Source organism: Fragaria vesca, linkage group LG4 (assembly GCF_000184155.1).
Source record: "Fragaria vesca subsp. vesca linkage group LG4, FraVesHawaii_1.0, whole genome shotgun sequence".
Classification (NCBI taxonomy): domain Eukaryota; kingdom Viridiplantae; phylum Streptophyta; class Magnoliopsida; order Rosales; family Rosaceae; genus Fragaria; species Fragaria vesca.
The window spans coordinates 19790296-19816035 of record NC_020494.1 but is presented as its reverse complement, the minus strand read 5'-3'; the positions used below and the strand labels follow the sequence as shown (position 1 = coordinate 19816035).

General features: G+C 38.3%; 3 protein-coding genes across 3 annotated transcripts; 2 read left to right on the top strand and 1 right to left on the bottom strand.

The window, feature by feature from the left end:
- The first annotated feature begins 1757 nt into the window (after nucleotides 1–1757).
- On the top strand, nucleotides 1758–7263 carry LOC101312537. The gene is made up of 8 exons (XM_004298483.1): nucleotides 1758–2444; nucleotides 2696–3451; nucleotides 5734–5874; nucleotides 5955–6062; nucleotides 6131–6196; nucleotides 6320–6381; nucleotides 6553–6865; nucleotides 6986–7263. The coding sequence occupies exons 1-8, from the start codon at nucleotides 1758–1760 to the stop codon at nucleotides 7172–7174; spliced, it is 2322 nt and encodes a 773-aa protein (XP_004298531.1). The 3' UTR covers nucleotides 7175–7263.
- Nucleotides 7264–9117: 1854 nt separating this feature from the next.
- On the top strand, nucleotides 9118–12409 carry LOC101313405. The gene is made up of 4 exons (XM_004297449.1): nucleotides 9118–9386; nucleotides 10858–11091; nucleotides 11181–11633; nucleotides 11716–12409. The coding sequence occupies exons 1-4, from the start codon at nucleotides 9226–9228 to the stop codon at nucleotides 11720–11722; spliced, it is 855 nt and encodes a 284-aa protein (XP_004297497.1). The 5' UTR covers nucleotides 9118–9225; the 3' UTR covers nucleotides 11723–12409.
- Nucleotides 12410–13658: 1249 nt separating this feature from the next.
- Nucleotides 13659–19326, bottom strand: LOC101313110 (chaperone protein ClpC, chloroplastic-like). Its single transcript, XM_004297448.1, has 10 exons — nucleotides 19192–19326; nucleotides 17968–18541; nucleotides 17287–17402; nucleotides 17076–17198; nucleotides 16786–16971; nucleotides 16462–16677; nucleotides 16030–16247; nucleotides 15603–15678; nucleotides 15419–15508; nucleotides 13659–15150 (listed from the first exon to the last, which is right to left on the bottom strand). Exons 2-10 carry the CDS (start codon nucleotides 18530–18532, stop codon nucleotides 13972–13974), a joined length of 2769 nt encoding a protein of 922 aa, XP_004297496.1. The 5' UTR covers nucleotides 18533–18541; nucleotides 19192–19326; the 3' UTR covers nucleotides 13659–13971.
- Nucleotides 19327–25740: the final 6414 nt, after the last annotated feature.

The following is a 25740-nucleotide window of genomic DNA, read 5'->3' as shown; positions in this document are numbered from 1 at the left end:
ATGTATATCTAGATATTGGCTGGCTATGATCGAAAAATATGATCAGAAAGTAGGTCAAATGAAGGAAATCCGTACTTTATCTAAAGTAAAGAGGTCCTTACTTGATCAGCATTGTGTGTTTGTGTGTGTATATATATCGATCGGATACCATCCTATATATTCAAAGTCCAGGACACTAATTAGTCGATCAGAGCACTTACGTGAAGAAGCTCATGTTACTCCAATACTAACATGTTTCACTAAACCATAACTCTAGGTCTAAATTAATTAACCTTTTTAATCACAAAACTTGTTACAATGATCAAAAACTAAAACGCATCACGAATGCACGAGTAAAGGAAAGGCTTAATTGTTATAGGTGTTTATGAAGTTGAAAGACAGCAGCAAAAGAAGAATGATATAGCCACCTTCTTGATCCCATGTATTGCAGCAAGCCCGCATCTTCTTGATACCCAGTCTTGATGTGGTCATGAACTCATGATGCATATGGCCATTCGGTATATCAATTACCTGATAATCAGAATGTGATGCACTCGTATCAGAAAAAGAAAAAGCTGTGCAGTTTGCTAAACAAAAGAGCAACAGAAATCTACTTTCATATTGCAAATGCTTAAAAGGTACCACATAAGCAGTAACAGTAGTTTTGGAGAGATGCACAATAATCTTCTTAGCCCTGTGAATGATGTCTGGATCTTTGGTCCTTGGAGTGGTTGATACTTGAGACAGTCATGTAAAGCTCAGCCTGCTCATAATTTTTAGGGTTATCAGAATCTCATACTACTCGTAACTCATAAGTAAGTCTGTAAGTGGCATCAGAATTAAATTTTGATTATGGATTGGACCTTTTATTTAAAAGCAAACTGTTTATTTTTGATAAAATAGTATGAGGTTCACATCTACAAGACAATTATGTTGCCTAAGTTGATCACATCACCTTGATCTCCGAAAGCTATATTTGAGGTAAATTTTTTTACCTAGACATCGTATCTAGTTTGATATGCGAACTGATATATGCGGTTTAATTCTGTAAATATCTTTCTTTCCCATTGGGTAATTACTGGCGGAAGATTTGTCTTGGCATGCAAGTTATTCGCAAAACCTATTCTCCATATAAAGAGGTTCTAAGCGGATGAGAGACCCCCCGATAATTCAAACAAACTGCATCACTGCAAATTAGACGCCTCCCTAGGAGCACCCAATCTACCAAAAAAGCCTCTCCAAGGAGCACCACCAAAGCCTCATCGCGAGCAAATCCCGCTTCACTCACCAAGCCTCATCGCGAGCAAAAATCCACCCCCAATCCATAAAGCCTCATTGCGAGCAACAATCCATCTCATTGTTAAGGAGCGATCCTTAGCAAATATCTTTACTTTTATTGTGTTTTGTTACTGAAGTAAATCCTTAGGAGCCATCCTAGGTCATTGTGAAGAACCCAACAGCAGAACCGACCGTTTCTGTTCACATCCGCTTGAAGAGAAGTCAGGAGAAACCAGACAAGATCAAGACAGGCACACTTCCTCAAGTTGTTGGCACGCTTGCACCAGATGGTTGTTCGAAGGATGTAAGAATCCGACCCGAACATTTTGGCACGCCAATCAGTGGGACACATCAGTAGCAAAATTGTGACTGATAACATATATAGTAAGCAATATCCTAAGTGTTCCTTGGCGGAACATTCGCATTGCAAACCTCACAATCCGTTGAGGTGTAAAGGGTTGACTATAGAGCTAGTTGACCAGCGTTTCGGTATTGAAACGATGACTGGAGGATCTGGAGTTGAGAATTTTGTTTCTCAGGAACAGTTCGCGGGCGCATTGGAAAAGTTGTGTGTCAAAATTGATGCCCGATTTAGCCGGTTCCGGGATAAAACAGGCGAGTATGTTGAGAAAATCACAGACCTTTCAGAGGTGACTACGAAGCCGAAGACGTTGTTCATGTCCGAGAGCCACAGTGAACCCCATATTTGGAGAAAGCAAAATGAAGCCGCTAAGGTAGACTGGTTGGCTTCAAATAAAGCTTTACGGTCTAGCGTAAAACTTTCACATGACGTCTTCCCACTACAAAATAGCGAAGAGGTTTTACAACGTCAAGAAGTAGAGCCTACAGCTGAGAAGCATATTTTTGCCAAAGAGGTTGAATCACCTTGTGACCAATCTAGTGGCGAAAGCTTTTTTCTAGACGAGTCTGCGTCGGGGAGGACCGATTTGCCAACTTATGGCGAATCCCGAACGGAGCATGAACGTGAAAACGATATTAAACAAAGTTGTTCGAACGAAGAAATCGTTCCGTTCGTAGATGAAGATGTATACATGGACACCGGCCAGAGACATGGAGGGCAAACAATTGATGACGCCTCTGCCAATATTTATCCTCTTGCCGATCAGACACAAGTTCATAGCAAAGGAAAGCATGTAGAAGAATTGAATGACCAAGCTACTGGACGTGTTTGAAAGGATGAGCAGAGTCATGGTCAACTTGTCCAATCACATCAGCAGTCAAGTTCCAAGCCAATTCGTGGCTTTATCAATGAACCTAACTTGAGGTCCTGTATGAAGTATTAAAAACCAAATTGTGGTTTTAATGAAAATTATATTCATGATCCATCTTCTGACCAGAGCAATTCTGATGGCCAAACTATATGTTATGATGGTGATTTTGAGTGTCTTCAATACCAAGTTTGGCATACAACGTTCAGACTCTAACCTTTCCAGGAAGGGAGTTTCATGACGATGGTACTTCACATACATCTCGCCGTGCTGCTTACAACCTCTACGGGGGCCCATTCGTCTTTGATGGATGTAAGTTCAAATACAAAGAAGTTGATCTGCTGGCTTGTAGTTATTATGCTCCAAAGTTCCTGGAGCAAAAGTTTATTTATGATGATACTGGCCAAGCTTTGCAGACTACACATGATGTTTACAGTTCTGATATGCCTATCTTTGAGGCAGGGACTTACTCACCATTCGGTGGTGATTATGTCTATAATTTTTACAAAGAGCCAATTCATGATGAGTGCGTCGATAACTACAAATTGATCATTGGCTCCAATATCAACAAATCTCACGCACAGAGGTTCAATTCCTTTGAGTCTCTTGGTATTAAGAATATAAACCAGCAAGTGGTTTCTTATGACAGCCAATTGGTGGCTACCTTTCAAGACATCATGCACTACGACATGGTAGTTGGCGACAAGGCGGATCTCTACTCTATACCATCCGCAAAGGTGCAATTGAAGATTATGCTTTGTCAAATGACGAAGATGCATGGGGGGCTAAGCGACATGCCCTGCGAGCAACCCTTTCAGAATTTTCAAGTTGACGATACAAAGTATCTTTGCTCAACACTTGGAAATTCTTGCAAGAGAGAGTCTCATGCCGCGAATGTCAACATGTCAAGGCATATCAAGGTTTGGAGTGAATCATTGGTGGCCTCCCCCGTGGCCTTTCAAAGGGTAACTAATCATGTTGAGTTTCCTTCTTTCTTTTGCTTTTCAGTTCCGTTTTATTTCTTGCTTTAAAAAATAAAAAAAAATTCAAAAAGAGATTCTGTGTTTTGCTGAAATGCAAGACAATGTTCTTACCTGGCAAGAGGTTTGAATTTCATATCATACACTTAGAGGCCTACACCTGAGGCCTTGGATGCAAAAGACAATCTATGTGTCTTGGAATCACCGCCATTGAACCAACAAAGTACAGAAGAAAGGAAGACAGTTTGCAGTTCAGCAAATTTTCAGCTGCAGCTACTGTACAGCAGCTTCACGGATTAAACTGGGCAGATCCAGGAGGAACCAGTGAGCATTCTTTATATGGACGGGAAGCCCTGTGAGTCTACTTTCCAGCAAAATTTACGGTTTGCAATTCCGACATTCCTGGAGAAAGTTATGGCAGTTTGAGCACCAGAAGGTCAGAATGCACGAAAATCAGCATCATGTGTTTGTTCATGACCTTTGGAGCTTCTAGAAAGGTACCTTTGGCTCGGCGAATGCATATCGGTTTGTTCTCTATACATGCTTGCATACTTAGGGGGCTTGAGACTCAAGTTTTGCTACCCTTCATTCGCTCAATTTCGGACACCAAAACTGGGGGGGGGCACATAGGGACAGAAACAGGTATTTCAAATTTTTGAAATTTTTGAAATTTTGTGCATAGGGTTTTGGTGGTGTCTTGTTATTTTAGAAGCCAACACCTGTGACTTCCAATGGTGTTGCTTTGTTAACATTCTTGTTGAGATATATGCAACAGCAGTCATGATTTACTTGGCCAATATCTGTGGCATCTAATTTTGAATTTATAAAACATCTGTGTTTCTTAAAGCCAATTACACTGTGGCTTATATTTTATCATGTTTGGAGCTTTGGCTGACCAGAAGTACTACTGAGATACACTTGGGGGGCTAGCTGTTGGCCTGTTGCTCTACGATTACTCCTTGGCAGAATGTCTTGTGCAAGCTTTCAGGTTCCATAAGAGGAGGAGTATGCGCATAAGTGGAGGTGGTTAACTATGTTGGTAACTCGTTTGTATCCATATACAAGGAAGCGTGGTCATCATAAATTCATCATCATGCCTAATTTGCTTCAACGTGGCAATGACAAGCTACCAAGTCAAAAGAGGTCTTGCATCAGTGGCCTGAGCATTGGATGCCAGCAAAGTAAAGACAGGTGCCAAGAATTTCTTCAACTCTTCTTCTCATGCTGTGAAGTACAAAAACCAATCAGTGGTTTTCAAAATATTTTTGTGCCAACAAGTGTACATCTTATTTCAAGAAGAGGTTAACCCCGAACGCTACCTTGTTCGCTCAAATAGACCATTATCAAGGTATGCGATAATGCGAAGCTCTATTTTCATATGCTGGGGAGTTTATATCTCTGGTGCTTTGTGATATCTTAGCACTTTAAAGCCAGTAACTGTGGTTTATAGTCTAATGCCAATTAAAGCAGCATCAAAGGTTTAGTTGTGAGACCTTATGCATACATATGCAGAGATTATAGCCTTTTGTCTTTCCAGTAAGTGGATTGATATATATCTAGCCAACACAGTGGCTATGAGTTGTGCATGAATTGATATCTCCATCAAAGAATTATTATATATGGAGAAAAGATGATTGAGGAGAAGAAGCTGCCAGAGGAAGATAATACAAGGCCAAGACCTTGAAGACTTTGTGCAAAGCTACAGCGCGGTTCTACTTCTACCTTCATAAAGACAAGAGGCTCTTTATCATGTATATGATTAAATAGCCTAGCAGCTTATATGCGCCTACATACAAGGAGACGAGATCTTGCTGGGAGTAATTAAAAGTCCAAAGGTGCCTTCATGCAATTCCCGTATGAGAAGAATAGTCTCGAAACCTGCATTGGGGTTCATGGACTCTGTAGCCACCATTCGCTGAAGGTTCTACTGGACTGGGGGGCTTAAACCTCATATTGGCAGCATAGATTATTAAGAGAAGCTTCTGCATGATGTTGGTATCTCGAAATATGCCTTGGCGGTAAAGAAGAACTGTGCATCGAAACTGAAATTGCAGCAAGGGCATATAGACATCCACTCGAGGTTGTTCAGTGATGATGCGTAATTATATATATGGAAGAGCCACCAGTATCATACTTTTTGGCCAAAGTCATGTGGTTACAGTGGAGACTTGCAAACATTGAATAAGCTCTGTTTATTTTTTCACAGAATTCACCACTCATGTGCACATGCTGGACACTTTCCTGTCTTTTTTTCTTTTCTTTATGAGACACTAATATCAGATTCCAATTACTGTGCAGCTCGCATTCTTCGTGCCATAAGAATTGCTGCTCGTTTGGGGTTCCGTATTTCGAAGGAAACAGCTGATTCAATTAAAAGTTTATCCTACTCAATTGTTAGGCTTGATAAGGTAGTTCAGGAGCACTTTGACCTTATCATTTCCCTGGCATTCAAGTTGAATTACTCATTCAGTACTTCTTCGTACTTTAGGGAAGGATCCTCATGGAAAGGAATTACATGATGGCATATGGTTCTGCTGAGGCTTCTCTCCGATTATTATGGAAATTTGGACTTCTGGAACTACTTCTACCCATCCAGGTGTGCGTTATTTAAATTTCCTACTTGTCAACACATATTACAGGTTTCAATACATTTTCATATTGCAGGCAGCATATTTTGTTCGCCATGGTTTTCGAAGACGTGACAAAAGGTCTAATATGCTTTTGATAATTGTCATTTCGTCATCATTCATTTACTTGTTGCACTGTTAATCTGTTATAGAAGAGCTGATTATATTTGAAATTCTGTTGGCGTACGAAGGTGTGACTTATTTGTTTTCTGGTTTTCACTTGCAGTCCCTTTTTTCTAACTTAGATAAACTTCTTGCACCTGACAAGCCGTGCCACAGTAGCTTATGGTAAGATGTTAGGGCAAACAGAATGCTTAATAAAACAAGTTTGATCTGACAGTGATCCAAGGAGATTGAATTGCATGTTTCTCGTGTACATGTGAGATAATTTAAAATACTTGCAAGATCATTGCAACTTTGACCTAGAAAGGGAGACTCATCACAAATTTATGATTTCAGGATTGCAATCTTAGCATTCCACAAAGCACTCTCTGAACAACCTCGAGATGCGTTGGTGGTTGCTGCATTTACCCTTGCTGTTCACAATGGTGGAGATATGTTGGAAGCAGTGGAGATAGCCAGGACTATCACTAAACCCCATGAAGTTAGCTTTCATGAACTATTAGAACCTCAGAGATTGGACTCTGGAGCATATACTAAAGAGATTAGGGATCTTGAGGCATCTTTTAGGCGGGCAATCGATCACATGACTGATGCGCAAATTGTCTCAGAGGCCATGGCAGCGTACCCACAAGCACCGTTTTCTGATCTGGTCAGTGTGACTTTTTCCCCCTCCTGATTGTCTATATATCATCGTCTTTGCATTTAACCTCAGTTCAAGGAGAAACCGTAAAGCCCAAGCTTTATTTTATTCAATCTCAATTTTCTGCAGGTATTTATACCATGGGGATTATCTTTGAGGGTCTCTCGGATTTTCAACCGTGTAAAGGTGGGTGGGGAGTTGGGGTCTGTGGCAAAGCAAGGCAGCAAGATTGACTACGAGTCATTAGCTCAGGGGAGCCTGCCAGAGATTCGGCATATTTTTGCAAGAGTCGTGTTTGATACCATATATCCTCTTTAGCCTAGACCATGATCATTCTCATAGCTTGATTGTGACAAATTTTGTAACATGTTATCATAATGAAAATAATGGAAATCAATTGTTTTTATATAGTATTCAAAGAAAAGAAATTCTAGCTACTAGGACAATAACAATGCTGCTCATTGAGTCACAATATTTGTACTCATTGATGTAGTTAAACTTCAATTCTCAGCCACAGCATCAGATTAACATCCTTACTACATTCAACTCCGGTCTCTGCGCTAATTACAATAATACTATTCTAGTTTCATCAGGAGTTGGGTTGATACCATCATACAATTTCATTGCCTTACAACAATTCAAATGTGCAGAGCTTCAAGCTTCCTCTCAATTCTCACCTCTGAAATCTTATGCTATACGTACAGGATTTACATTTGCAACAATGCACCTCTTCACAATCGCTATTCCTTATCATTGAGGGACTTTTTCCTCGTGTGCTTAGGAATTTTTCAAAACTGTTGAGATATAAATCTCATATCGGGAATATGAGATTTTGGTTATGGGTTTATAAGTTTGGGTCTCTTCACTCATTATCAATCGGGTATCTTCCAACCGTCAACATTCAACCACAACTAAGGGAAGGAAACCTTAATTGATTTGAATGCATTTTGATATGTCTATATGCCTCTGGACGTACGTAGATACTCTTTTAACCAAATAAGGTCTCTTTGCATGATATCCTTCCTTAATTGAACCAAGTATACTCCATGCCTTAATTGCCTTATACTTCTCAATTCTCACGTCCTCGTCTATGCAAGATCTTCAATATTACTTAATCTTGGCAACCAAACAATCCTCCATTAATTACCGGATCCATGATATATCGATAATATCCCGGATTTACACCAAGATGCCTTGATCTCCAAGTAGGTTTGATTTAGCCTCGATATCGAATATCTCCAAAGATATTCGATCATATCCACGACGAACCACATAATTGGTTCAATATGTTACAAATCCAGGGGGTGTAAATTTACCCTCAAACACAAGTAGTACAACATATGGTCTTAACTTTTACTGATCAATTCCTTAAATAGAAAGTTATCCAAATGCACTCTTCTTTCAAATTTGCATGCAATAAACTATGTAGGGGCTTCTATTTCTTTCTAGTTGCATATCAATTTCTTTAACCCACATCTTTTTTATAGTTGCTTTCACTTATATGCTTTTTGGCCTCTAAATGTTGTTTTTATATTGATTGGTGCACTAGGTAGATTGGGATTCATGGTCTTTCTGCTTTACACCCTTTTGGTTTAGGGTATTTTAATGTGCTTTGGGTTTTTTTTTGTCTGAAAAGGAAATCCTCATTGTTCTTATACTAATTTTTTTTTCATTTTGTTAGTCTTTATTTAATTACCAAAGGGGTGAAATACTGGGCCTTGGGTTAGATATATCCCGATTAAGATTGTTTGTTATCAGAAATAGGGAATTAGTTTTGTTCTATGATTTATTTTATTTTTTTTGCAGGTAATGGAAGAGTCAACTTTCAAGGGGGATTGAAAACTGGGTGAAGAATTCTCTTGCATACAAAATTAGATACAAAACCAAAAACTGAAAATAGAGAAAGTAGTTCAGTGAAGGCTTGCTTTAGATATATTAGCAGCAGTGATATGTATTTGCTTGACAAATTGTTTTTTTTCCATCAATAATAGGGTTTCCATTATCATCAACAGCTACTAAACCATCAAAAGTTAATTTTGTAAATACTGATACTTTTCTTATGTTCTTAAAGAAGAAACCAGCGAGGAGAAAGAAAAGCACGCCACATTGGTAAGTTTCCTCTATTCATCGAATTGTTACTATACTTATGTTAGGTGTATTAGGTGTAGTGGATTTATTTTTCTCTCTGTTTCCTTGTTTGGGCCCATTTTTCGGCTCATGTTTGGGTTTAATATAACTACAGATAGTTGAGAAGTGATTCCATCACAACTATGTCACAAAACGACCCCAATTCTCGATCAAAACCCTAAACCCTATTCTCGATCAAAGCCCTAAACCCCAAATTACCCGAAACCCTCAATCAGCAGCGCATGACGAAGCGCAAGAGATGTGCCACTCACAACAATGTGAGCAAGATGCTCTGCGTACAAGACGTGATCGAATGGGAGGGCTCAACATTCTATTACGTAAGGAATCGGCGCGGAATTGCTCTATTCAAACAAGCCAAACCCTTATTACAGCAATACGATCGGTAAATAGATCTTAAACCTTTGTTCTTGTGGGGAAGTTTCATTTTTTTTATGTGTTTGGTACTCATTGACTCTGATATGGATTTGATTTTGATCTGCATGAATTTTGATTTTGATTTTGTTTGGGAATTGTTGATATGTGTAGGATATGTGTATTAAGTGTAGAGAAAACCAAAAAGATCAAGTCTTGGATCAAGTCTTGGTTGTTATGGGCAATTTTTTTTTTTTTATGCAAGATGTAGTCTACTATAACGGCATTCCGATTTGTATTATGTTCAGAACAAAACAGAAAGTTTAAGTCTGGGTGAAAGATGTAGTCTACATAAGAGTTGAAAGATAAGAGTAGAGCCATGGTGAAGGATTGTGAGCTATATATGGTTAGTTTTGTAGCAGTGTGATTGTTCTGATCTTGTGAGTCAATAGAGTTATTCATGGCACATGCCGAGTACAACTACTAGGAGTGATCCTCAATTTCTTTGGTTATAGAAGATTGTTTGGGAAATGTAGGTACATCAGAGAAAGGATTATAATTGGTTCAGATTTCGTTTCCACCAGGCAATGGCCCCTCTGAGGAGTCTGAGCTTTATAATTCTTTTGGAAATCTAAAGGTACTCAAGGCAATATTGAACTGTGCTTAATGGAGTTATGAGTTATGCTGGAACTATATGTATGGCAGTATGGGAGCTAATGTGAGTATGACTTCATGAATCATTATGGTCCAGCAGCTTCTATTGTGCTAGAGATCTGTTTTGATCAAATCACTTGTATTAAAAGCTTGTGAGTTTAAGGGTCTATTAGATGACATGAACTCGTATTGGTATTGTTCTGGAGATGATTGATATGCATTGGTAATTGTCAAGAAGGCTGCCTTCTATGACCTGCTCTGCTACAGCTATTTCTTCCAAACTTGGTGTATTTGTCATCTATCCATTACATGTGCATCTTATTGCTATATCAGATCATAAGGGGTCGATTAACATTCTCATTGAAGCTTGTGATACTATTGCTGAAATGCCTTGAGTGACGATGCTTATGTTGGCCATTGAAGGAGAATTAGTTCTGCTGCTGTGATGCATTGCAACCATTATGCTTGGTGCCCAAGCATATGGTTGAGGGGGAGTGTTAGGAATATAGGGATATATATGTAGAAGGGTATTTCAGTCTTTAGCATAATTCTCCTATATATGTAGGAATTGTAGTACTGTTTGGATTAATCAGATCATTCACAATGTAGTCGATATCTCTCTCTGCGTTCTTTTCTTTCTGTCTTCTTCTTCGTTACTATTTCCTTTCAATAAATCCATGAATGTTATCAGTCTGATGGCTGTTATGGGCTATTTGTTTATGATTTTATGCAAGATGTAGTCTTACTATAACAGCATTCCGATTTGTATTATGTTCAGAACAAAACAGAAAGTTTAAGTCTTGGGGGTTATGGGATGTTGCTCAACTGATGGTTGTCTGATTTTCCAGGGACGTATTAACAGCATTGACGCACCGATGGATAAACAATGAAACTTGTCCATCGTTGAGTACTAAAAATGTAGGGATCAGAGACAATAAGGCCTTCCTCCCTTTGGAAGGTCTGAACGGTCGCAGAGATTATCCAACCCTTTATCTGGAGTATCTCATTGATGTTCATGGTACAGACGGTGAATTTAGGGCACGGGATGACCTGTACCAGAAACTGAGGCAGCCTATGTTTCTGTGAGTAACAGTTAACCCAATTCCTCAAATATACAGTCACTGAGTAAAATACAAAACATTGACGTTGGTTTTGTTTGTGTATGTTTCAGGAGCGCCTTCAAAAACATATATTTCCACCCTTTCCACCAAGGTGAGGAAGAACTCTCAGACTTTCCTGCCCGTGTTGTGGAGAATTTGAAGTTCAGAAAGGTCCAGTATAGGTGTAAGGGACAGAAATGGATCAAGGCGTATAATCACTGGGAAGGGAGGTTCTATGGAAGGAGGATCGATCTTATTGAAACTGTAATGGTGGACCTTCAGCTTCTAAGAGTGTATGTGAAGGGCAGTTACAAAAATACTGCTGCTAAAGAGGCTGCACTAGTAAGGAATATCATCCTTCACCTCAACGAACAAAAGATTAAGGTTGACACGGAGATCTATGACAAAACAGAGATGTTGGAAATCATTTATGATCACTTCCCGGATATCAACTTCATGCTGTTTGAATTTTGCCAGTATTGTGGAGTCGATTTGGACTTCACAAAACTGCGCAAATTTTATAAGTAAGTTATTGCTTAACTGGATTATCTTGTGTGTTGTTATATAGCCTTGTTTAACTGGATTCATTTTGTTCTTTGCATGCAGAGCTTGAAGGCCTCCCTAACTTATTGGGATAGTTAATTATTTTTAAAAGTGGCCAAGCTCGCTCCAGACATTACCAATAATTGACAACTTCTGTGCCCTTTCGCCAAGGTTTTTTTTTTCTTCCAGCTGCAATATATAGCATCCGGCAATCAGTGAGGTTAACACCAGGACTTCTGGCATTGATGAACTTTCTGTAGATACCATGGATTGCTCAGAACAATCTGAGAGCTCAGTTGTTAAGGGTAAGTCCAATTCACATTCCTTTTAAGGATATACTTCTTGTCATGTCAGATTTTGTTGATATCTAGTTGCGTAGACTCACTCAAGTTAGATATGTTTTTGTTAAAATATCTTTTTGTGGATATGACTTTAATTGTTTCCTTTAGAATTACAAGGAAGGTAACTTACCTGTAAGCAGTCAGTACTAAACTATTAAACTACCTGTGAAATATAAAGTAGTACTCGTTGCGATATCAGGTTCATGTTTCCGCTTATTTTCTTTCTTCTACTTTCTCCCCCTTTTGTGTTCTCTGAGCTCAAAAGGGCAACATGATATTAGTTACACCCCATCCCATCTGACCCTTACAACACTGACAAACTCCAAGTATGCATCTAAATGTATATAGCAAAAACAGATAGAGGAACATAGATCCAAAGGAAAATAGAAACCTCATACGTAGTGCGCCTGGTTTGATATCGTGTTGTTCCTTTTTTTTCTTTCCATCTTATCATTTTTAATGTGTTTTCCTTTTGGTTCATTTGTGCTAAGATTATTCTTCTCTCCTTTTGGTTTAATTTGATTTCCTTTTGCTTTCATGAAAACCTTTCAGGTTTCTTGGTTGCGATGCTTATGCTTTTTCAGTTGACTTTAATTTGTTTCGTTTTGATTGAACTTCTTTAAGTCTCATTGTGGTTGCTTACTGCAGAACCTCATTGTGAAGGAGCACAAGATTTTGTCAAAGATTCTGATGATTTTTTTGTCTCTCAATCTGGACTGCCACAAGAAGTAAACGAACCGCCAACTTCTGTGAAAGTCTGAGTCCCACTCCTACTATACAGGAGCCCTTATGGAATGTGGCTGCCACTATACAGGAGCCTAAAGAAGCTCCCAAGACTGAGGCATTTGTGAGACTGTCAAGGACATCTGAACTGCATACAGGGTGTGATAGATTTAGTTGATAGGGAGGGAGGGTGTGAGCTTTTACAGGTGTTGGGTTCTCTGCTTAGCTTTTTTTGGTTCTTTCTGTTCCATGTTCAAATGGACAAAGTCTAAATTTCAGTCACAATAATATGTAGGCTCACCCATGGAGGTTTGGAATTAAGCTGTAGAATATGTTAATTTTCCTATTCATCCTCAAAAGTGTTTGTAGTCTCTTGTGCTTAAGTGTGTGGTCTCTTCACTCTCTTGTGCTCAAGTGTATGTAGTCTCTAGCCTATTCATCCTTAATTGTTTGTATTGTGTAGTCTCTAACCTATTCATATTGTATAATCGAAAAAGAATTTAGCGAGCGAGTATAGTAAATTGAATACAATTTGTAACAGTTAATTCCGTTGAAGGAAAGTGAATTCCAAGTTAAACAAACAGCAATGATCGTTAATGGCGAAAAACTTGAGACATACCCTGTTGCAATCACATTTCTTAATCCTTCGTTACCAGTAACCCAAGATGGATCAACTACACTTTGTCTCTATGCAGTAATTACTATGGACACCCAGCAGAATTCTAAAGACCTCCTGAGTAGCATAGAGCCAAGTAGCTGCACTCCTTTTTGTCTGTATCTGTTCTCTTCCTCTTTAAGTTGTAATCTCTTTCCCAGTTATGGGTATGAAATGAATATGAAATCTTCTTAGTTATCTGTGTTCTTTTGCTTTCGTTCTTCCCTTAATCAATGATCTCATCATACCCAAGCAAATAAAACTACAGAATCCAGGTAGTCAGCTATGCAATGATCAAATTATGTTCTTTTATTGTAAATACTAAATACTAGCATTCCCACCAACCAAACGCAACTATGGAAGAAGGAAAAAAAAGAAAAAAATACTAACCCTACCATCTGCGACTGAACTATGCATGCTATTCTTCTGTATAACTGGTACAGCCTTGATCAGTCAAGTCAAGCATCAATAAACAGCTTTCAATTACCACTACCGACTAAAACTTACCAAGAAAACAGACTACTTTTAACGAGAAAGTTCAAATGAAAAATTACAAACATATTGGGAAAAAGGAGAGCTCAAGTGGCGTGCTGTCAGCTTTCAAACGGGAACAGGCTCTGGCAAAGATCCAGCAGAACCACTGTTACCATTGAGCACAGTTACATTCCCATCAGAATCGACATCCACAATAACGGAGTCACCCTCTTTGATCTCCCTTGCTAGCATCTTCTCAGCCATGCTATCCTCCAGAAGTCTCATTATAGCTCTTCTTAGAGGCCTTGCCCCATAGCTTGGATTGTATCCTTCATCAACCACCCTATCTCTGAACCTCTCTGTCACTTGAAGCTCTATCTCTTTAGTCTTCAGCCTTTCAAAAACCTCCTTCAGCATTATATCTGCTATTTCCTTCACCTCTAACTTTGTGAGCTGGCGGAAGACGATCATTTCATCCAACCTATTTAGGAACTCTGGTCTAAAGTACTGTTTCAACTCCTCTGTCACCAAGCTCTTGATGCGATTGTAACTGCTGTCCTTCTCATCGTAATCAAGGTCAAATCCTATACGGCGGCCTCCTTTCTCAATTACACTGCTTCCAACATTAGAAGTCATGATCAGAAGTGTGTTCTTGAAATCTACAGTTCTGCCCTTACTGTCTGTCAATCTTCCATCCTCAAGAATTTGAAGCATCATGTTGAAGACATCCGGATGAGCCTTCTCAATCTCATCAAAAAGCACCACAGTGTAAGGACGGCGTCTAACAGCTTCAGTCAACTGACCTCCCTCAGTGTAACCAACATAACCAGGAGGTGAACCAATAAGCTTTGAAACAGTGTGCCTTTCCATGAATTCACTCATATCAAGACGGATCATGGCTTCTTGAGAACCAAAGTAGTATGCAGCCAAAGCTTTTGCGAGTTCGGATTTTCCAACACCAGTTGGACCAGAAAAGATGAAACTGGCAATTGGACGATTAGGATTCTTGAGTCCAACACGGGCTCGGCGAATAGCACGACTGATAGCCTTGACTGCTTCATCCTGACCAATAACTCGCGTATGGAGGGTCTCTTCCATCTTGAGGAGGCGATCGGATTCATCAGCTGACACTTTGTCCACAGGAATACCTGTCCAAGAGGCCACGATATGTTGAATATCCACCTCGGTTACCAAAGGTCCTACATCCCCTGCCTCACTCTCAGCCTTGCTCATCTCTTTGCCTTTCTCTGTTATAGCAGTGATCTGTGTCTTAAGGTCCATTTCTCTGTCACGCAACTCCCCAGCCTGTGGAAGATAGTGTTGGCAGCTTAATCAGTTGAACCTTGTTATATAAATCAAGTAAAATAATCAAGACTTCTAATCTACCACACTGGATACATATCATCTCTTCTCCTAGTCACCTTGAAAGTTTACCAATATTTCAAGCAGCAATCTTATATAGATTCATTACTAATCTGCTTAGTATATTTGCAACAAGAGTGATTTACAACTTCAGCATAGAATGATTTACAACTTCAGCATACATACTGATCCAACATGTACAGATTTATACCTTTTCAAAGTCTTGGCTCCGTACAGCTTCATTCTTCTCCTTGGTAATCTGTCTCAGTTCCTTGTCAAGTTCTCTAGCTTCTTCAGGTAGCTGCAAAAAGATCATATAGGTCACGTCAACTCAAAGATCCCTGAGATGAACGATGGTGCCTGTATGGACTTTATACTAAAAAGTGAGGTCCTACCTGTGCATGACGAAGGCGAACTCGAGATCCAGCTTCATCAATCAAGTCGATTGCTTTATCAGGTAGAAATCGATCACTATAGAAAACAAGATTGACAATCAGAACGAAATTATATATTTCACTAGATATGCGTAGAAGGATAGTAGTAGTTAGCATCACTACAAACATAAAAAATCAGTTAATTGCTGTACATATCCTAAATGTGTACAGACTACGGAGTACTTAATACACCACTGTTTATGCAAGCTAAATTAGCAGCCAGGCAACAATATCTACCAGATACAAGGCTACAATGTCTACCGGATTCAAGGCAACAATGTTCTACCAGAATCAAGGCAGCAATGTCTACCGGATTCAACAACAGTAGAATGCCCAAGAGGTAGCAATGCAAGACAAATATAATTCTGCTAAGTGGAGAGATGCCTACCTGATGTACTGGTATGATAGCTGGGCAGCAGAAATCAGAGCTTCATCAGTATACCGGAGTTTGTGGTGAATCTCATATCGCTCCCGGAGCCCTCGCAAAATCTGTATAGTTTCGTCCACAGTTGGTTCAGGAACTTTAACAGGTTGAAAACGTCTTTCCAATGCAGGGTCTTTCTCAATGTGTTTTCTGTATTCATCAAGAGTGGTGGCTCCAATACACTGCAGCATAGAGACAAAACTCAATAATTGAATGCACGAACTCCATCATTCTTAAATCAACAAGAATCCAAAGCACCCAAAACCAGTACATAGATATAAATCTTGAAAGCCAACAATCATCACAATTACAATTGCACTTTCCAATAACAATAAAGCACAAAGAAGAACTTGATTATCATTCTGTAAATGCATCGTTTTAAAAAGAAGAAATTACCTGCAGTTCACCTCTTGCCAGGGCTGGTTTTAATATATTTGCAGCATCAATTGCACCTTCTGCTGCTCCTGCTCCAATTAGAGTGTGCACCTCATCAATAAACAAGATTATCTCATCACTTTGTTTGATTTCCTCCATTAGCTTCTTTAATCTTTCCTCAAACTCTCCACGGTATTTAGTACCAGCAACAAGAAGACCCATATCCAGAGTGATAACCTATATGCGCAGGTAATATGTGTTATTCGTTTGCTCTCAAATGTATAACTACTGTATTGATTTTACAAAATAATATGAACTTGCTTAAACCCAAATACACTAACTCACCTTCTTTCCCTCTATTGTTTCAGGCACATCGCCACTTGCAATTCGTTGAGCAAGACCTTCTGCAATTGCAGTCTTCCCAACGCCAGGCTCTCCAATAAGGCAGGGATTGTTCTTTGTTCGCCTGCCCAAAATTTGGACAACGCGTTCAATTTGAGGTTGTCTTCCAACAACAGGATCCAGCTTTCCCTGAAAATGGGCAAATAAAAGATATTAAATAAGCCTTCTCAAAATTAAAGCAGCAACGTGATAAATCAAAATAAATAAAAAACAAAAAAGGTGTCACAATTTACCTCCTCTGCTAGCTTAGTCAAATTGGTTCCATACTCCTCTAGAGTTGGCATCTTGTTGCCACTAGTTCCCTGTCCAGCTCCAACACCAACAGCTTCTGTGCTCTCACCCACCATACGAATAACCTGCTCAAACCAAAATAGACTTTCATGACTATATCCGCTGTGATGAATTGCTCTGGAAAGAAAGATAAACCCAGGAACACTAGCTTGCCTGTGTGCGAATATTGCTGGGGTCAGCACCTAAATTCTCAAGAACACGAGCTGCCACACCCTCACCTTCCCGAAGCAGTCCCAGAAGCAAGTGCTCAGATCCAATATAGTTATGACCTGAAATTCACCAGATAAGGTATCTTAGTTAACCCAAAAGGTATCTCAATACTTTAGATAAGAGAGACTTATTTCTACACAAAGGAGCAAAAGCTTACTAATATGTATAGAATCAAAAGACATAAGCAAGAAAATGAAGTAACAATGGAAAGCAACCCAAGATGGTAAATAGACAATGAATATAGTTAGGGTCAAAGTTATTTAACCACAGACATTTAAGTCCATGCAAAAATATTTGAAATATATTTATATGCTCCACTTTTTCATTTTCTTTCTCTGGTCATGTTGCAATCTATCTTCAATAACCTACATTTGTCTCCAAGGCCATATATGGATCCAAACTAAGTTAAGGTTATTCAATGAACTGTCAGTTGACTCCACGAAGATTATGTTGTTAGAATACAGTCCACATACAATGCTGGACCTACTAAATGAAGAATTAAACTTGAAAATCACCACAAACACCGAGATGACCTCAAAATGCACGAATGAGAAAGTTGATGCTTCTTATAAGCTACTATCATGTTTTCTTTTTATATTTAACAAACAGAATACTATTATATACCTAGTTGGCGAGCTTCCTCCAGCGACAGTTCCAGAACTCGCTTTGCACGAGGAGTGAATGGGATTTCAACAGCAACAAAGCCACTGCCCCTTCCAATGATCTTTTCCACTTCAACGCGTGCATCTTTAAGATTGATTCCCATAGATTTAAGGACCTTGGCAGCAATTCCAGTTCCTTCACCAATAAGACCCAAGAGTATCTGCTCAGTACCAACGAAGTTGTGACCAAGTCGCCTTGCTTCCTCTTGTGCAAGCATAATAACCTTTATTGCCTTTTCCGTGAAGCGCTCAAACATAGCTTTAGGCACACATCTGCTGGCCTTTCGACGCCGGGATGAGATAGCTACTCCCACCTTAGAATATAAGTCTTGCCCAGGCCTCGCCATGATATCTAACGCATTAACACTACGGAGTCCCGAGAAACTGCTAATTCTCAAAGCAGGAGTTCGTAAAGAGCACATCATCTTCGTTGACCTTCTAGCATTTCCAGAGCCTTTAGATTGACCAAGCCTTTGCCCGGCAACCAGACCAGGAATATTAGTAGAGTGAACCAAAACCCTAGCCATGATACCCACCTGCAGCACCAAGCAAACTCAAATTAGGTTCCATTTCAACACCATAACAACAGAAAATAATCAAAACCAACTCTAGCAAAAAACTCAGCACTAATGTAACAAGCATAATGTATTCAAATTCATCAAGCCACACCCAGTCACTAAAAAGCACAACCCTCAATATATTCGAGGATTCAAAACTCCTATCAACACCAAGCATACATATTCACTACACACAAAAGCACAAAACCCTTTCGACACTACGTTCCTCTCTTCCCAAAACCACAACACCAATTAAAATCACCAAAATCCAGCATACAAGTGACCTATCAAGCTCCAACAAAATCTCAAACGACACATCCTACAGAGCCTAAAACCCATCTCAATTCGGAAAAAAGCAAAAAACACTTCAAACAGAAAAAATCTAACAGATAAAACTATAAGCACTATATACACCAACAAAATCAGAGACTGAACAACACCCAAGCTCAAATACCCACAACACAGACAAACAAATACTCAAAATCGAAAGCAACCCATGAATCCAAAAAGCACGAATTGAAAAACTGCATACCAAACATCAGAAACAAAAACCCAAATCGAAATCGAACCCAAAAACCCTAGTTTCTAACAAAACCCAATAAGCAAACGAAACGAAACGAAAAGCTCACCTAAATCTTCTCGCTCCTGGATTAACCTCCAACCCTCGAAAAGAAGCAAACTTTAAACCACCCAAAAAGGAGGACTAGAGAGAGAAAGAGAAGAGGGTCTGAAGAAGAGAGACCCTATTCTTAGAATTCTGATATGGTCGGCCGATAGAGGATGTGGTCTTAAACTAGTTCTTGCCACCCCTTTCTATCTCTGCGCCTGCATCACCCTTCATGCACCCTCGCCCACACGATAAGGCTACAGGGTGCTGATGCTTAATATAGACGGTGCGTGATGCGGCCACGTAGGATGGAGTTGTAAGATTTTAGATAGGGGGTGTTATCTGTAAGTCAATGTTGACAGGAGTCCCTATCTTGCCCCGAGATATTTTAACGGGTGACGGTATTGCCCTCGAGACGTAGGTCTTTATTCGCCACAGAAATTAGGTGCATGGAAGGGGACGCGTGTGTATGCGTCGCTTTTGGGCTCTCTCTGTAGCAAAGCCGTACACGAGACCGGTTGCTTCAGCCCAGTTTTTTTGCTTGGATTTATTAGGAAAACCTTATTTTTAAGTAGTTTGAGTAGAGAGAAATCTATGTTAAATTACATATTTTTGTTCGAGGGGTTAGGCCTAGATGTATACATATTGGATATGAATGTGTAACATGAATCGCATTATGTTGAATCGTATACAAGTATATCCTACGAAAGAAGGTTACAGTAACTGAATCGGATCACCAAACATAAAAACAAGCTTTTAACTCAGAAGAAAAAAAAAAAAACAACAACAACAACGTATGAATAGATTTAACTCTTTTTTGAAAATTTGGATATTAATGGAGTAAATATCAAGTATTTAGATGGAGTGGAAAAACTAAATGGGGAGGCCTTTGAGGGCTTGTTTGACAAGTTCCAATGATTAGGATGGGTTAGATTGTTTGCATCTCTCTAAAAATATCAAAGTAGTGTTAAGCCTAATGGGGCGGCAGCCTTAATTTTGGCCTTGTTGTAACTCCAACGACCATAATTTTGGTTTTTTTTTTTCCCTTCTTCATTTCATAAAACAAAACATTGTTCTTTGCCCTTTTGATGAAAGGGAAAGAATTCTCTACTGTTTCGGATGTTTATGAGGGCCATATTAGGGCTAATGGGTGGATGATGTGGCCCGATCATGGTGTGTGGTACTAGGAATCCACAACACATTTCCTGGTGTACACTGTTGCACCAAGGCAAATTTACGTATTTGTTCAGTATTTTGGTATATATTCATCAATAGGAAGTTTCGTGCCGACTAGCACATCATTTCTCTTTAACAAAATGTTTATAGATGTGTCAAGTTCAAACCTCATTTCTCTTCGATGATATTAGATTTTTTAACGTCTCATATATTTTATCGATAATTTATAAGTATGAATAGAAAATATTGTTCAAAATGAGAAACCCTTCTCTGTCGATGTTCTTCTTGAATTCCACAGGCCTCATTGGTCCATTTGTGAAGTTGTGAAGATCTGCCAGGTATTTTTCTTATTCTTCTGAATTTGTTGTAGCACTGGCACTTGCACATATTAGCTTAGTTGGGCTCATTGGGTCATGCCTGAATAAGGTTGGGCCACAACCTTCTATAGGAAAGGTGTGGCAAAATGCCCCATCAACATTAGGGCTATGATAATCCTCCGGAATCCGCATTCTAATGACCAGGCCCAAACCGTCGAGCCATGTTTCCTCCTAAAATCACTGTATTAGAGGTTGTTGTGTACATGTCTATGATCCTTCATGCTAATAACATTTCTAGTATATTCCTTTCAAAAAAAACAAAAAAAACATTTCTAGTATATTAGTAACCTAAAGTTCTAGCGGATAAATCAAAATTGGTCTCAATCAACGACTCTCTCAACCATCCCTACACAAATTCATCCCTTCGAAGGAGTTCCACATTAATACATAACTATGCGCCCATTCCTATCCGTCCATGTAGCTGGCAGACACTTAAAAAGAAGACCAGTCTGGACGGATCGGGTCAAATTAGTCGATATCATAGTCGTTTCGGGCTTCTATCTTCCCCGTGTTTTAGAGGCATAGACCATGGCAGCATAGTGTACTAACCCAAATAAATTCTCTAACCCTTTTATTGATGAACCTTGGATTTCCAAAGTAGTGAAAATGATGCATTATAGGGTGTAGGGTAACCCAAAGGAAGGGCAGTCTTTTATGCCAATGTCCCAAACTCACGAGGATAGTCGAGAAATATTAAAGGCAGAGTCTCTTTCTCTTTTCCAAAGCCGAAGGAACCCCCAGCTCTGCACCTAAATTAAAATTCTTGTCGTTTTCCCTTTAATCTCTCTCTCAAATTTTAACTACACACTTCCACTCAGGTCCACATATCACTCCCACTTGCCATATATGCGCTATTTCATAGATTCAGTGGGTCCATTTCATTAATATGGTATCAATTTGATAATCTAGTAACTTATACAAAAATCTATATACATCATTTTCCTAAATCTTACGAAGATGGCTTTTTTAAGGTTGTTTTGCAAGTACTAAAAGGTCGGTATCTATGCGCTATTTTTGTTTAGTTGTGTGAGTTTTCTAATCTAAGTTCGAAATTTGAAGCGATCAAAGTGTTGCAGTGGTTTTTGTTTAATTGTGTGAGTTTTATGATTTAAGTTCAAAATCTGAAGATATTTATTTTATCTCTGATTCTTAAGGTTCAAGTGTTATATCCCTCTCTAATATTGTGCATTTGTGTCATCACTTGTTAGCAATACTACGACATGGTTATCAAAACAAATAAAACTTATAAAAGAGTCTCGCTTGTTTTTTGGGTTGTGAAATCCACATCTTAAATTAAAGTCCACACACATTTTTTCCTTCTTTGGTAACTTAAATTTTGTCTTTTAATGACTTAAATTTTGTCTTTTAATGACTCAAATTTTGTCTTTTGTGAATGTGTTAACCAAAAAATAAAAAATTGTGTGTGGATTTCAGTTTGGGTATGTAAATTTCACATTCCTAAATAAACTAACCTTTGAAAGTTCGTCTATGTGATCGTAGTACATGTTTTACTTTTCTTCACAACTCTAATGCGAACATACAAGTTTAGATTTCATTGATAGGTTTACACACCCAACTTTGACGTTTGAATACATGCATGAGATTTGAGCCATATACCAAGGTCCAAATAGTGTTTGATTGGTACAATACCAAAGTCCAAAATAGAAAGGTGGAAGCATATATGGCAATGGCACTAGAACGAGGGGCAAGGGCAAAGACTCAAAGATAGAGAGATGGTCGGATGGAGATGGGAAGGAAGCAACAGTTGAGCAACCACAGATTCTGAAAAGGAAAGGAGAGAGCAAAATTGAAAGAGAAATAGTGAAAGAGAGGTGACATAATACTGGGATTGGATTAGATAGTAGGTGCGGTGAAACTGAAAGAAATCACGGGATACCTGGCTTCCCTACTAATTCTTCAATCAAGTTTAAATTTTCGAAAATTCTTCTCTCTTTTTTTCTGGAGCTACCCAGAAAGAAGGTACTGCACTACTACCCTCCTGTCCTTCCTGGCTGCAAATTGTTCATCTTTATGGGAGGCTAGCTAAGCTCTTTACTTCTTTATTTGAATCCATCTCTTTGCATCAACAGTCTTTGCATTCAATTCAATTGTGTCACTCAACCATATGCCTCAGATTTCTAATACAAGGTCGAATAAGTCTGGCCCTTACCCTATAGATCTAGCTAGATGATGCAATGTCTTACGAAAATACGAGTATGAAGCAAGTTACAGAATTGAATGTTTGAAACTTAACCCTCATATGGGTTAGCCATTAATTACTAGTAGAAGACTTGGCTTTTGCTAAATCTCGAAGATCATAAGCACAAACCCTACAAGTATGATCGATGTATCTGGTAGGGTGTCTATATACTTTGCTTGTTGTTAGATGACTTAAGATTACTAAATCCTACTGATACATAGATCTGAGTTATAGAGAAATTATTATTAACCATGTTCATCTGGTCACTAATCCACTAAATAAATTTTGCTCAATCTCTTATATTTATATCCAACGGTGATTGAGCATAAATTTTTTGGTCGGTTAGTGATTTGGTAAACATGGACGTAGTTATAAACAATTACCACATATATTTATATTAGTGTAGTACTCCGAGTAAATCTTTGTAACTTTAAATTGCAGAAGTATAGATTATCGATAAGCATATAGTTATTGAAACGGTAGCATCTTCTTTATTAAGATGCAATCATCATTTGTTATACAAAATATGCAGCTTTCGGCCGTTTAATGTAAAAAAGCGTGAATTAGTTTGTTGTATATGTAAGTGTTTCAAGTTTGTACGTTTATACACGTTTATCGTCACGGTAGATAATGATATTAATTAAGCTATTAAGCTGGTGTGTTTTTTACTAAACTACCTACGAAAATCATGAATTTAAACCAAAAAGCCTGAACTTTGGATAAAGATTGAAAAGAAACGTCTCATCATGATTACTACCTATTATCACAGATAATCATTATAATATAAAAACAATAAAACGTCAAGCAACGTAAAAAATAAACAATATATATCAAACTAAGTTAACCAACTCTACTCATATCATGTCGACATGCCCAAGACAAGTTACAAGCATAAACTCTTCACACACCCATCTTACCAATTTTGATTAGCTTACTAAATTGATCCTAAATTTCAGTATAACACATCTTAAACGCTTTATATCACAGTTCATGTAACATGTAATGTTTACATATTTTGGGACATGAAGCTGTATAACATGTCCACTCTGCTTCTGGCCAAATGCATGAAAATAAATTCAGCAAAAATACAAAAAATAATTCAGCAAAGAATGGTTATTTTTATCTTTGAATAGGACATGTACCATTACCTTTGGGACCACTGAGAGTCTGAGCACACCTTAAATATCATACAGCCTATCCTTCAGAAGCTCAGATTGATAGCAAAACCAGGACCTTAGGCTTTCATTCATTCAAAATTTGAAAGTAAAGGGATGTGATTGTCAGTAATTTCCTAAAATTGACTGCAGTAATGCCTTTCATGTTTCTTACATGCTTGAGACTATTCATATTCAAAAAACAACAAAGTGGTGTGTAGAAGTGTAATGAGTTTCTGAAATTGTTGAGTACCATAGGGTTTTGACAACTATGTTGATCAAATTTAACATGTGAATCTTATGAACACCAAGACCTTAAGAGTAATTGAGCCTTCAGGGACAAGGAACCCATTGGAGTTCAATTTAGAGTTTTTCTACCTTGGATTTTGAATGATTATCTTTGTGGTCCTTATGTGCTTTTAATTATAATACAAAAATAACACAAATAGCCACATTTACTCATTTACTCATCTCCACCATGATAACATCTTATCTGTTTTGAATATTTCATTATAGAGTTTGCTGCAAATATATATTCCTTATTTTAGAGAAAGTTTTAGATAATTTGTACCAAGAATTTGGGGAACCTATTGGAGATGCTTTTAAGACCAAATAAAATCCAAAGGCCAACAATTTGATTAACCTCTACGCAAGCCGAAAAAAGAGGATTATTTGTTTGTCTTGCTTTTGCTTATGGTAATAATCAAAACCATGACCCGTTTAACTCATTTGTTGTGAAATCGTAAAATTCAACGCAAAAATTATAACGATTCAAAAATTTGAAGTTATTTCATCAATATTAGACTCTGTTTTTTATCCGTGACACAAAGCCACAATTTAGTAGCTCATATACTTGCGTGATACACTATTACATATTCTTGATTTGGTAAGAAAAAAAGTAAAATAAATATAGTTCTCTTGTTAATCAAACAAACAGAACAATATGAAACTATGTGCTCAAAATGCAACTTTAGACAAAACGATTTCTCAGAATTTCCTTAACTGAGTGACAATTTCACACAAATTCATAATCAAAACTACGTTCTATTCAACTCAATTCAATGTAAAACCGTAAGTTTCAATACAAGATCCTTGATGAGTCAAAACTTTGAAACCTCTGTTTTATGAGTAATAGACTATGTTTTTCTTTCGTGAAACAGAGCCACAATTTAGTAGCTCATACACTTGCACCATACATCTTATTAGTTATTACATATTCCTAATATGGTAACAAAATAAAACAACCTTTTTTTTTAGAAATTCAAAGTGAAATTATGAGTTTGTTAAGACAAGATAAGGAAAGGAAGAAAAAATGTGACCAACAAACCGTTGTTACTTAATGGGGAACTCCCCCAAAAGCATATTAACTCCCACTCTCATCATCACAATCATCCATAATCAGTTGAAGATTTTCTGCAAATTACAGAGCACCCTTTGCAGGAATTGGGCTTCTTCTCTCATACACGATTACACAAACAGCTAGAAGCTTAGCAGGACGCTGAAGTTACCTTTGCTTTTGTGACGCTTATCCTTCCTGAGAGCTTCACTAACCGTTAACCCTGCACCAAAACCAAAACAGAGTAATCATTACATAACTACAAATGGTGATAAGGTTTCTGATATAAGAGAGAGAGAGAGAGAGAGAGAGAGAGAGAGAGAGAGAG

What these genes read in the sequence shown, in the direction of transcription:
- LOC101312537 (XM_004298483.1), top strand. Translation starts at nt 1,758, where the DNA reads ATGACTGGAGGATCTGGAGTTGAGAATTTTGTTTCTCAGGAACAGTTC. An exon ending in CCGTGCCACAGTAGCTTATG is followed by an intron (nt 6,382 to 6,552) that starts GTAAGATGTTAG and finishes TTATGATTTCAG; the next exon opens with GATTGCAATCTTAGCATTCC. An exon ending in AAGCACCGTTTTCTGATCTG is followed by an intron (nt 6,866 to 6,985) that starts GTCAGTGTGACT and finishes AATTTTCTGCAG; the next exon opens with GTATTTATACCATGGGGATT.
- LOC101313110 (XM_004297448.1), bottom strand. Translation starts at nt 18,532, where the DNA reads ATGGCTAGGGTTTTGGTTCACTCTACTAATATTCCTGGTCTGGTTGCC. An exon ending in AAACAATAGAGGGAAAGAAG is followed by an intron (nt 16,678 to 16,785) that starts GTGAGTTAGTGT and finishes CTGCGCATATAG; the next exon opens with GTTATCACTCTGGATATGGG. An exon ending in TTCGCCTTCGTCATGCACAG is followed by an intron (nt 15,509 to 15,602) that starts GTAGGACCTCAC and finishes ATCTTTTTGCAG; the next exon opens with CTACCTGAAGAAGCTAGAGA.
- LOC101313405 (XM_004297449.1), top strand. Translation starts at nt 9,226, where the DNA reads ATGACGAAGCGCAAGAGATGTGCCACTCACAACAATGTGAGCAAGATG. An exon ending in TTATTACAGCAATACGATCG is followed by an intron (nt 9,387 to 10,857) that starts GTAAATAGATCT and finishes CTGATTTTCCAG; the next exon opens with GGACGTATTAACAGCATTGA. An exon ending in CTGAGGCAGCCTATGTTTCT is followed by an intron (nt 11,092 to 11,180) that starts GTGAGTAACAGT and finishes TGTATGTTTCAG; the next exon opens with GAGCGCCTTCAAAAACATAT.